Source organism: Arachis duranensis, chromosome 7 (genome assembly GCF_000817695.3).
Source record: "Arachis duranensis cultivar V14167 chromosome 7, aradu.V14167.gnm2.J7QH, whole genome shotgun sequence".
Taxonomy (NCBI): domain Eukaryota; kingdom Viridiplantae; phylum Streptophyta; class Magnoliopsida; order Fabales; family Fabaceae; genus Arachis; species Arachis duranensis.
In genome coordinates this window covers 55,361,062-55,374,357 of record NC_029778.3, presented here as the reverse complement: position 1 = coordinate 55,374,357, position 13,296 = coordinate 55,361,062, and the positions used below count along the sequence as shown (strand labels likewise).

Sequence of the window (13,296 nt, the reverse complement as noted above, 5' to 3'; positions counted from 1 at the left end):
AATTAATTGACCAAGGAATTGGCAGTTAATGAATTTTAGAGGAGACTAGGAAGGTCTAAGGAATTAGGGTCTAGTCACATATAGTTTGCCATGAATTAAATCTTGCATGATTAAAATAGTTAGTAAGAAAAGTTAATCCGGAAAAATAGATAACTCTGAAGCCTTAACTATCTTTCCAATATTTTATTTTCAACTTACTTACTTGCGTACCTGCCTTCTGATATTTTCAAATTTAAACATTTTGAATATCTCAAAATCCTTTTCTGCTTGCCTAACTAAGCCAATCAATCAATCATTGTTGCTTGATCCATCAATCCTCGTGGGATCGACCCTTACTCACGTAAGGTATTACTTGGTACAACCCAGTGCACTTGCCGGTTAGTCTGTGGTTGTTAAATCACCGCACCATCCTCCACTACCACCAGCACCGGAACCGAACCGGCACCGGTACCTCCACCACCACCGTCACTGGAACCACCACAACAGGGGGTTGACTATTTTGCACCATATGTTCCTGACACGCATCTGTCTGATTATTTTTCAGCGTCAGTCCCAGTACATCAACAATATTGGGGTGGTCCACAATTTGAGTATGGAGAGCAAACTTCATTCAGTCAGCTGCTTGGTTTCATGGCATCGGGGTCGCACCACTCACATTTAGGTAATTATGTTGACATTTTCACCAACCATCAAACACATTTGGGTGGTATTACTCCAGCTAGGAGGTCATTGGATTCGAGACCTCGGGTTCGCACTTCTTCTGATAATTATGGTGCCAGAATGTCTGTTGACTCGAGCAGAAGTGCTGAAGGGGCGGGAGGGATTATATAGAGTGGAAACCTTAGATGTATTCCGATGAGTCTGATTCATAAGAGTAATAGGGCAGTTGATGATGAGACTGGTAACTACCTAGTAGACCATCCAGAGGATGTGGGTGAGGGTGAGCATAAGGATGAGGATGAGGATGAGGATGAGGGTGAGGATGAAGATGAGGATGAGAATGATGATGATGCTGTTGATGAGGATCCAGCGCCTAGTGCAGGTAAAATAAACTATTGGTAATGATTTAGGGCTTGATTATGAATTTTTATTAGTAGCTTCATGGTGAACTTGTATTTATATTACGTATTGAATTGCCATTTGAGTAATAGCATCCAACATTTGTTGTGTTTTCATAGGTACGGCCACAAGTGAAAAAGGTAAATGTTACAACCTTAGAGCTAATCCTCCACGTCGGAGTGCGAATCGGTATACACCATCCGGTTTTAACAGGATTGCCAAGAAGTGCAAAAAGTTATACAAAGATATGAAGTGGGCACCGAGGAAGTGAAGTTGTATGGATGAATTAAGTTTTTAATTAGGTAGTTATTACTATCTAAAAATGAAGTTGTAACTATTTAATTATTGAGTATGTTAATTAGGTTGTTATTACTATTTACTTATTGAGTATGTTAACTAGGTTGTTATTACTATTTAATTATCGAATATGTTAATTACGTTGTTATGATTATTTTTCTATCGAGTATGTTAATCAGGTTTGAAATGAATACAAGCACGAGTTGGTAAATTCAAATGTCAATGTCGTACATAAATGTAAATTCAAATGAAATGTAAAAAAAGGTAACTACTACTCTTTGGCTGGACCTGCACTTGGTCCACTGCCTTGGCGACATCTACTACGACTTTGGCCTTCGGTACCGCATTGCTTGCATTGCCTAGGGCGACATAACATACGAGTGTCCATCTCATTCAAGAAGTGGGTCATCTTCAGACGACCTTTGGCTACACGTCTGAGAAACAAGTTTCCAACGAATCGAGGGCCATGATAAGCAGGCCACGTTGCAGGATTTTCCAGTGGTCTAAACCAAGCCCTATATACTCTTCAAACTTAGTCCATCTTGTATACATCATGAACATATACTTGCCAGTCCAACCGCTGATTTGCACAACAAGCAAACACATGTCAACACGGAATTCGGTCAACCTAGAATTCACCACAGTTGCAACGACGGTGGCGTAGGTTAACTGCATACTCAACCTCACTCGGCATCTCGCGTACCTCAAATACTTCATGTTCTCTATCAAAATAACTAACATGTATGTTACCCGATGCTCGTTGATTTGCATGCAGCTTGGAGGTCACCATCTTAGAGAGCACAAGTCCAGCATTAATTCGGGCTTCAACCTCGGCTCTTTTTCTAGTGAACAACTCATTCAGTCTGTAAAATATAGCCTTAACAAGCGCAGTCACCGGGAAATTGTGTGCACCCTTTAAGACAGAGTTGATGCACTCCACAAGATTGGTGGTCATATGACCCCATCGGTATCCATCATAAAATGCCAAAGCATACTGCTCACGTGGGATCCGATCAAGCCAGTTGGTGTAAGCCTCACCCCGTTTCTTTAATCGTTCATAGCGCATCTGTTACTCCCTGATCGTCCTCGAGTATCTTATGAAAAACATTCAGTCAACAATGAACACCATTCTATTTGATCGTACTTACAATAAATTCAAAGTTCATTGTATTTAAACTTACCAATGTTGACGGTGAGCTTCTGCAAGTAAGGTGCCTTAAACTTCCTCAAGAAGTTGGACTTAATATGCCGGATACAAAACATATGGAATGCTCTAGGAGGAGACCAAGCCCCATTACTTCTCTCAATAGCTGACCTAATAGAATCGTGTCGATCAGAGATAAGTCCCACACCATCATGTGTCACCACATGTTAACGCAAGTTACTCAGGAAAAAGTACCATGCATCAGAAGTCTCTCCCTCTACTATGGCGAATGCAGTAGGCACGATGTTGTTATTACCATCTTGTGAGACTGCAACCAATAAACAACCCTTGTATTTTCCATACAAATGAGTCCCGTCCACCTGCACTACTAGCTTGCAGTGTCTGAAGGCCCTTATACAAGAGTAATAACTCCAGAAGACTCTATGCAGTACACGTATATCAGGAACCAAATCATCCCCCTGGTAAGCAGGCATTGTTTCAAAGTGAACCACTGCTGATGGCTCCTTGTGATACATGACCTCAAACCATATGGGCAAAGCTTCATACGATGCTTCCCAACCTCTGAAAATTGATTCCACCGCCTGCTGCTTTGCTAACCAAGCCTTGCGATAACTGATGGTGTAGTTAAACTTTGACTGGACTTCAGCAATGAATGATTTCACCTTTATAGACGGGTCAACCTCTACCAACAGCTTAATTGCTTCTGTAACTGTCTTAGAATCCATCTTTGAATGGTCTTGAGAAATAGTAGACCTAGTACAAGTGTGACTTCCATTGTACCTCCTTATCTCCCAACAGTACTTGTTTTGCATTTTGGTAACCCTGATCAACCAGTTACAACCATTGCCATATTCTGTACATTCGGCATAGAATGTCGTCGGTTCCGACTCATATACCCGATAGTCTACACCTCTCCGGATGGTATAATCTTTCATTGCCTTGATTACTGCCTCCCTTGAACTAAATTTCATCCCCACTGTGAACTCACCATCCGCCACAACAGGAAGCACTGCATACATCAAAAGAAATAAATCATGTATTATGTACTCGGTAATAAATCATTTATTACAACTCAATTAACAAACACACTTTACCATGTAAGATCATAATAGTCTTTTTTTTCGCTATTCTATCTACGTAAAAAACAACTAAATATAATCCATAACAAAGAACTATTAATTAATAAAAAAATCAAATGCTATGGTCACAAATGACTATCCACATATCACATATATTACTCATCTGACTTATTGATCAGCTACTACAGAGTTTCACATAGCTGTCTAGCTTTACGCACCTGCATTTATATATTGCGGAAACTCCAGTGCGCGCATAGCCTCCAAATCCAACGACCGCATGAAAGAAGGCTCCTGAAACGGATGCGGGTTTGCTAGTGCATTTGCAACTTCCACCACATCTGCGTTCATGGCGCTGCCAGCTTCATCTTCGTCTTCACCTGGACCAACCATCTCATAATTACTTTCAAATTCATCCTCGCTTTCACTATTATAATCTTCCAATTCAATGTTACAGTCCACTTCAGATTGCTCAAACTCAACATACAACTCGATGCACGATATTCGGTGGTGATTTTCCATATACATTGAAAATATTTCATGCATACTCGCTTCATCCGTCACATACTTGGTCTGAAATTGAACAAACCCACCAAACACAGATAAAGGATACCTGTACAAAATACACGATACTCTCCTAGATCTTTGAGAATCTATCTTCTCACAAATCACACCTTTCAATTCCTCAAATGACAATGTGAACGGAATAACAACATCTAATGAATTTTCACACACAAATTGAACTCCTTCATATGTTTGCAACAAAATCTGCCCGTAACAAAAAATTTTCAACACAACTCTATCATCCATATCAGTATACGTACTTGCCTATTCTCACACTCACTGAAATCTATTCTACAAGAATGAAGGAGAAGAATGAGAGAAGAGGAAGAACATCAGCTGAGACCGGCGATGACGAAATGAGGCTTCTGTGATTTTTTTTCATTTATGTATGCAGTTACAGGCGAATCGGACCGACTGACCGCGTGCCACACAAATCGCTTGGTCCGATTGGTGCACTCTTGGATTAAAAAAAAATGTTTGGCCACCCAAAATCGGTGGGTCCAATTACTGCACTCTTCATTTTATAAAATTGGACTCCCACAAATCAGTGGGTCCAATTTGATGTTACTGAATCTCTCTCTCACACAAATCTGTGGGTTCGATTTGCGTTCCTTCCTCTCTCTGCTTGAAATCGGACCCACCAATTTCTTCTCTCCTAAATTCCTAAAAGTAACGCCGTCATAACAGTGTAATTCCCCCCTAATGATCATAACGCAGCATAACTCACACCACTAAATCATATAAAAAAATAAAAGTTTAATTACCTTTAAATTAATATAGTAAAACTATAAAATAAATCACAAATTTAAGTTGATTAACTTTTCAATTACTTTTTTTTCTTACTTCAAAGGATGTAAAAAAATAGCTTGTATATTTTTTTGGCTTTATGAAAATTTGTCATGCATAATGAAAATAGTTTATTTGGAGTAAATAATTATTTTTAATCATAAAAAATTTAGCCGTTAATAAATTAATCTAAGAAAATAAAATTAAGGTTATATCCATAAAAAATAAATTTTGATTGGCAAAACTATCTAAACTCTAAAAAATTATTCAAAATTTTAAAATTATCTCTTAACTTATTTAAACTTAAATTGCAACTATAATCTAATTATGTCCTACCGTATTCTTAATCTCCAACCTTCCACTATTACTTTGGTGGATACTCCTCAATAGTTTGGTGAATCAATACTCTATATACTCTTTAAATTATTTGGTGAATCAATGCTCCATTTATTTTTCAATTTTTAAATATTTCTAAATCAATTTTTTTAGTTAAAATATTTATTATACACTTTAATACTTATTTTATTTTTTATCTTTTAAATTAAAAACCTAATTTAAACTTTGCTCTCATTTACCATTTATAAAAAGAGAAAAAAGTCTGAGTTGTTCATAATCTCTTATTCCCTCCCTATGTCATCTTAACCACTGACACCGCTAACTAGTCAACTCACCCTTGCTTCTTTTTGCCCTATCTCCTTCCTCCATCATTGTCATGGAGTGGCTGCTCTACCTCTTCACCTATTAGGAATTCATCATAACACATTTAACATAAATTCAACACGAACAAACTAAAATTAATGAAAAAAATCAATTTTTTTAGAGGCAGTGCAATAAAGGAGAAATGGTCGAAATAAAGAGGACGTTATTACAGATCTAAGAAGTAGAGGAAAAGGACAGCAAGGAGGGAAAGACAGTGGGTGACGATATTTCAATTGGAAGGATGAAAGATTCGAAGACTTCGTTGTTGTGTTAGATCAAGCAGACCAGAGAGAGAGAAGGGCAAATGATTGGTAGAGGTAGAGCCCAAGCGTGGTGGGAGAGGAGGCCATAGGTGAATGGGTGGTGGGCGAGAACAAATGCAGAAGCATGGTGGTGGCATGGTGGCTAACAGGTGTAATGAACAGATGCAGAGGTGGAGGAGCAGTGGAAAAGAAAGGGGTAGGGGCCGAGAGCATGGTAGGGGAGGAGAGCAGAAGCGGAGGTGTACAGAAGAGAGGCGGAGGAAGCAATGGAGGCATGGTGGAGAAAAGGGAGATTCAGAAGGTGTAGAGAGGAGAGAACTGAGTATAATTAAAATAGCCTTAATTCTACGAGTAAAACCCTACCTCTGTCCCTAACCATTTACCAAAAGGACCTGGCACCCCCTGACCATTAGAAAATAAAAACGCGATCCTCGTCCATTTTCTCCTTGTGACTGAAAAACCCCTCTTGTAGGTTTTCGGGTAAATGGTAACCAGAAAAGCCTATGTGTACCGGTCACTCTTATACGTGGACTGACTATATTTGATAGGACAAAAAGCCTGTACACAGTCATAAAAAACGTTATAGTTTTTATTCTAGTTCTTCAAAAGAGCTAACCCAAATGTTGATGTGAACCCTAGATATCAAACCCTACCCTTAGTGATGACATGGAAGATCATTCATCAGGTTCAATCTGTCATTCATGGAAAGAGAAGTCGATGGGCTCTTCAAGCAACAACTCTGGCAATGTTGGCATGGCAAGGAAGAAGTTCATACATCCAATTTACAATTGTGGAGTTTATGCAATTCTTTTTGAATCCACCACATCAAATAACCCAAATAGGTTGTTCTTTGGTTGCAGTTATTTCAAGGTAAATTAGTATTCACTTCATCTTACAATCTTCTCTATAATTAGGTTGATTAAAAAATAATTGTTCATAATTGTAGACTTTTTCAATACATTGTAAATATTTTAAGTGGTTGGATGAGCTCATAACTGAGTCTAACTATATGATGGTGAAAGTGTAGAAGATGGAAGTTCATGGTAGATTAAAGGAGTTAGAGGAAAAAATTAAAGAAATTGAGATTAAGCTCTATGATGGAGTTTATAGAAGAAGTTACACAAGACAAAATGGATGTATCATCATAACATTTTTCATTGCCGTTGCTCTTGGATTCTTGTTTACTGCACTTCAACCTAATAGGATGTAAAAAATTATAACTTATTTTGGTTTTTAATGTTATAAGTTAGATGCACATTAAGGATGGTGACTGAGATGTAAAAATTGTTGGATTTTGATGATGGAAAGATTATTGTGAGTTAAATTACAAGTAAGAATGTGATTGATGGTCTTTTAGTATTTTTCACTGTTTTGAGTTGAAGTGACAATTTTTCAATATTTTGTTATTTGAAGTATGTTTTCATACAATTTCATTGAATCAAGAATAAACCAAATTCAATAAGCAATGAAAATCTTTAACTTGAAAAACAAATATCTAATATATAGAAAGTTGCAAACTACTTACGACATGTAACAACATCTCACAAAAGCAACACCTACATGCCAATACATACTAACCCTAGTAACTAAACAAAACAGAAAATATAAAGTATTTAAGTACTAGAAGTTCCAAAATACTTAACCAATACTATGCATAGTTTGCATTCAGATATCAGTTACAAAATACTATCCAACTTGATCGATACTATATATCTAAAATACTAGCCATAACTATCTAGTCCTCATTTTTTCTATAGAGCTTTGAAAGGTGATGCAGTGGAGCCAAATTCCTTAATGCTTGGTGGTGCTCCGAAACTTGGTCCCCTGATTCCTTGTTTGAGTCCTGGTGTTGGGATAAATTGGAACATCCTAATTGTCGTGCTAGCACTAGTTGATACCTATGTCTCAAGAGAAATTCCAATGGACTTAGTTGATCTTGTAGCAATCTTTGGTTGGGTTAATGGGACTTGGTTTATGGGTACAATGGGTGGAAGTAACAGTCCATGAACTTGAGGTGTCAATGGCTTACGATTGGTTGCTTCTTCCTGAATCAAGCAGGAATCTATGGAACATTGATCATATTTTGCAAGACATGGTTGCTTGTAGTTATGGTTGGGCCTGGGGTAGTCAGATTAGGTATGACTGGATTTAGTGCAAGTGATCCATTGTCATTTTCACTACTATGTCCATTGATGTTTTGAGCCTGTTTTTTTTTATGAAATATAATGTGAATTAGAATCTGAACATGACACTAAAAATTCAATCACAATGTTAAGTTTTTCATTATTACTTCACTTGTAGGAGTAAATTGGGACACTGAAATTTTTTCTCCTATTTGTTGAAGTGTCATTGGAGTAAAATTTCTTGGTAACTTCTTCTTTTGCTTCTTTACTTTGGCCTATAATTTTTGCACAGTGATAGGTATCCTATTTTAAGTCACACCATAATTTGATAACATAAATGAGTCATGAACTGACCATAGAATCTAGTACTGCAGATGGAGCAGCACCAGATTTGGGTGCAATATTAGTTGGGTTATCACCTTGTAAACAATAATAAGACATTTAGGAGACATATAAATTCCTCATTAAACCATTTCTAAGACACATGAACCCCTCATTAACCCATTTGCAAGACATATAAATCCCTTTGATACTTACATTATAAGACATTTAAATTCCTATAAATACTAATACTAGCCTAATTATTATATCTTTGATTGTTTTGCCTTCTTCTTCTTTGGTTGTCAATTAGAATCCCTTGGAGCTCCCTTACATGTCTTATAATAGTGATCTTTTTTCCCACACTTGCTACATGTCACTTCGAAGGCCTTCTTCACTTTGTTCCCTGTTAATTGGCTCTCAAACACAGGATCAACATTTCTTCTCTTCCTAGGACAACCAGGGAGTCTCTTGATGGAAGGTGCCATTGGACTAAAGCATCTGATGTTAAGCCATAAGTGGCACAAAACTCCTCTCTATTTATGGGTTGAATTGTTATACCATAAGTGGCACGAATGGCATCCATGGTAAGCCACTCATGCACAAAATCTTCAGGCTTCAAGTTAAGCTTCCGTAGCTTAGAGATTGCAGCAACTTCATATTTAGATGGCATGCCTACAATAAATTGCCTTATTAGAAATCTCAACATTAAATAACTACAAATTACTAGTACTAGAGAATTACTAGTAAGCTGCCATAGGTTATAAGTGCAGATCTTTTTCTTTAGATTCACTCTAAGTTTGCTTTGGCGTCTTTGAACCTCAAAGATAATTCTCTTATCATCTCCAGTCCACTCAGCTGTCCACTTAGTGCTTTTAAACTTAATGAATTCATCCAACCTCTACTGTTGCACAGGAGCCAATTTTCCATGATAGTTACTTAGCCTCTTCTTATGTCCAGCCATTTTTCTCATTATATAACACCTCAAATTCTTACACATTATAAAAATTGGCTTGCTCTTATATTCCACAATCTTAGCATTCCAAACCTCACACATATTGTTAGTAATATTATCAATATTTGAATACTGAGAGAATTGACTTTTAGTCTGTGTAGATTCACAAAATCTGGAGAGATACTCCCAAGCTGGTTGGTTCACCGATTTTAACTTGTCCATATTCGCACGAAATTCTAGAGTTGTTATACTCCTTGCACATTGTCACACTTGTCCCTTGGATTGTATGTCTTTCCATTGCTTAACAATTTTTTTTCAGATGTAATAGAATAGTTTCTGTGATTTGCCCGTAGCATAACTTCTTGAAGAGCAATTGCCAATCCCTTCCACACAATAGGCACACAATCATTGGATTAATAATTCAGATTGGGTATCAAATAAAATAACACATCAAATAAAATTTAGTATCAACACAAAAATAATTAACACATAAATACTTAACAAACCTTCTGCCGATCAGAAATAAAATTCCAGCCAAATTCAGTGTATGAGCTTAGGTCCTCCTGGAGGAGAGTTAGAAACCACCTCCATGTTTCAGTACATTCACTGTCAACCACAACATAAGCAATTATGAAGAAGTGGTTGTTAGCGTCTTGAGCCACGACAGAAAGGAGGTGGCCACCAAAATAACCCTTTAGGTGACAGTCAACTAGCCCAATTAAAGGATGACATCCTACCTTGAATCCATGTTTATATGCATCCAATGATATGTATAGCTTGTCAAACACAGGTGGTGATTCAGGTTGAAGGATGACATCCACTATAGTTGTTGACTCTGGATTATTCCTATGAAACTCACACAAGTAATCTCTAACATTCCCAAATTGCTCATTTTCATTTTCTATAACCTCCTCTCTAGCTGCCTTCAAAGCTCTGCTGATCATTTTAGGGTGGATATGGACATTGTAATCCTCTTTCATGTGCTCTAAAGCTTCCTTAGGTGATAGTTACGACTATGTGACCAACCTCTTCACTAGCTTGCTTGTAATCCATGATCTACTTGTCATGTTGCTTGTAAGATTTCTACCACAAGTGTGCTCCTTAACATATGTTTTGACTTGAAAATACAATTCCTAACTGTTCTAGGAAGTTAGGATTAGCCAAGGATAACCCTCTTCAGCATACTTTACTCTCACTCTATACTTTTTATTTTTTATATACTTTAACTCTTTTCCTTTAAAAACAAACATGTCCTTCAATGATTGCTTGAATTGTGCCATAGTGTCAAAAATTTTTCCAACTTCGAAATTCACTTCACCGTAACTAATGTCTTCATCAAATTTATAAAATTTAGGCTTTCTGACCTCATCATCAGAAGAAATTTGAGAGTTGAATGCTTTTGATTCATATTGATATGGCTTGTCAACCTGCTCTAGGCACTTCATTTGGGCTTTCAATCTCACTCACAGTGTCATTACAATTTGAACCCTTGTCTCTATCATGTTGCCCTTGCCTTGGCCCATTCACAGCCTCATCTCTATTCAAAATATGCCTTCTTGTTCTGCCCTATATCTCTTATTTTTCTTATTCTTCTTGGTTTTTCTTCTTCTTTATGTTGATGTTATAGTCCTTGTGTTCTCTATTTACTACTTATGGACTCATGTTATAATAAAGATTGATCATAAAAAGTGGAATATAGAACATCAATAAAAAAGGTCTGAATATATAACATAACATAACATAACATAAACTATAAATATGATGAACATAACATCACTGCATGACAACGTGGAATACATGAAAATAAGGAATACATAACTGCATGGAATACATAACTACAATGATTACAAAACTAACACTGAAATACATAACATAAAATGAAATATGCGCTCCTCAAAACTCAAAAGAGATGCGATCCAATGAAGCAGTGTCGAGGATGCCTGATCCGTCGTGCTCTCTGGGCTAGAGGGACCTCGTCCTCGTCACTGTCTCCATCTCTAGCCTGCTCCACCTCGTCTAGTGTGCGCTCCTGCGATGTGGATGGACCAGGCTGTGATGTAGTAGGCGCTGCAAATGTCGAGGGAGGTGTCCCGCCCAATACAAATGTGTCGTCTACAAGTCGAGTAGGAGACTCATTCAGATCTAATCAACACGGGCCTGGGATCCAACTACCGGAGATCTGTGTCTGGCCAGCTCATCCTCCTACATGATCATGCTAATCTCGTCAAGGAAGCGTGACACCTCCAATGTGTGACCTGAGGCCCCCTGTCACTTAACGTCGGCTGGTAACATGACCATCTGAAAACCAAAATATTTGATCAACAAAGAAGTAAACCGATGAATTCTTAAAAACATGATGCTGAACCCAAAAGAGAGTACCTCGACGCCAACGGCTAATGAAAGATATCAAATTCATCTAGTCGAAAACTAGGGAATCTCTAGAAGATCCAGGATTGCAGAAGCTGCAATGAACCGGCCAACTTGACGACATTCTTATTGGCCACACGACACATGCACATATATAACCATGAGAATGTAGTAGACCCCCAACTATATTGACCCATGTCGTCTAGCCTGGCGATGTAGGGTAGCCAACGAATGTGACGACGTGCACTAGACTTATCCCCGAACAGTTTTGTCGGCAAGAGAATCATGATATACACACGGGCATACCTCTTAACCGTCTTATCGTCTGCCCCCTGCAGAAGCTCACCAAATGTGTCCTACATCCAAGTGCATTTCACTATGAACTTCTTGATACAGTTCGTAGGAGGCAAAACACCCAACAGCTTCTCAAACCATACCCATGCTGGGTGGCCGCCCACAATATGTTGCTCAAAGTCCATGAGGCATCCGCTGACATACTGACCGTCGATCAGAAGTCCTAACTAGTACGCTACATCCTACAGTGTGATTGTTCACTCCCCGAACAACATGTAAAAATTATGCATCTCTAGACGTCATCTCTCCACGAATGCGCTCACTAATGCATGGGCAACTTTCTTATCTTTTCTTAGTAATTTGCATGTGAATTTGCTATATTATTCTGAGATTTAGGTGTTTTAAGCCACCATGAATGCTACTTTGATTTATTTTGCAATTTAATTTATTATAGGTAGCGTTCGGGTGAGTTTGGCAAAGTGCAAAGAGAATTCATGGATGTTGTCAACCCTGACCTCTTCACACTCTAATGAGTATAACTTGAGTTATAGAGATCCAATTTATGCAGTTTTAATGGCATTGGAAAGCCAACTTCTAGGACTTTCCAACGATATATAATAGTCTATGTTTACGCACTACCTTTGGGGCGGAAGGTGGTGCCAAACACTATGGATCTCAAGTATGGCGCCACCCAATTGCCATATTCTCAAGTCAAACGCCACGACTCTAAGTAGGGCTCCATGAGTGATGCCAATTAGCTCCAAATGCCACCATTGGGGCAGAAAACACCTGGACTTCAAGTATGGCACCAAGCTCCTCGAGTTTTGTGCCTTCCCAATGCTTCAGGTGGTGCCAAACGCCACTTGCTCTGCGTTTGGCGCTAGTCTCTGGACCCAGGGTGGTCCCCACATCCTCAGAAATGTAATCTCGTGTATTTAACTTATATTTTAATTTATTTTTAATTAGAAAGATATTAATTAGGTTTTTGAATTTAATTTCTAGATGAATTATGTTAGATATAAAAGGAGAAAAGATTCAGCCCTTCGGGCTCTCTCCTCTCTCTCTCTTCTTCTCCTATTCCACACTTTACACTTTTCTCTGCTAGAGTTTTTCACACCATGAGCAACTAAACTTCCATTGTTAAGGTTAGGAGTTTTGTTTATTTGGATGGATTAATAACTATTATTTTCTACTTCTGATTTATGCATTGATTTACATTCAAGAATTTGTTTCATTTTTCATCCTACGGATTAGAGTGTATTGGAAGATAACTCTTTTCTAACTTGAATTCTTGTTAAATCTTGGAAAAGTTATATCACCTGAATAACAA

At 37.9% G+C, this 13,296-nt stretch overlaps 1 protein-coding gene across 1 annotated transcript; it reads right to left on the bottom strand.

Annotated features, from left to right (window-relative positions):
• Positions 1–2,511: 2,511 nt before the first annotated feature.
• On the bottom strand, positions 2,512–4,407 carry LOC107459089 (uncharacterized). Its single transcript, XM_016077303.1, has 3 exons — positions 3,819–4,407; positions 2,756–3,530; positions 2,512–2,671 (listed from the first exon to the last, which is right to left on the bottom strand). Exons 1-3 carry the CDS (start codon positions 4,405–4,407, stop codon positions 2,512–2,514), a joined length of 1,524 nt encoding a protein of 507 aa, XP_015932789.1.
• Positions 4,408–13,296: the final 8,889 nt, after the last annotated feature.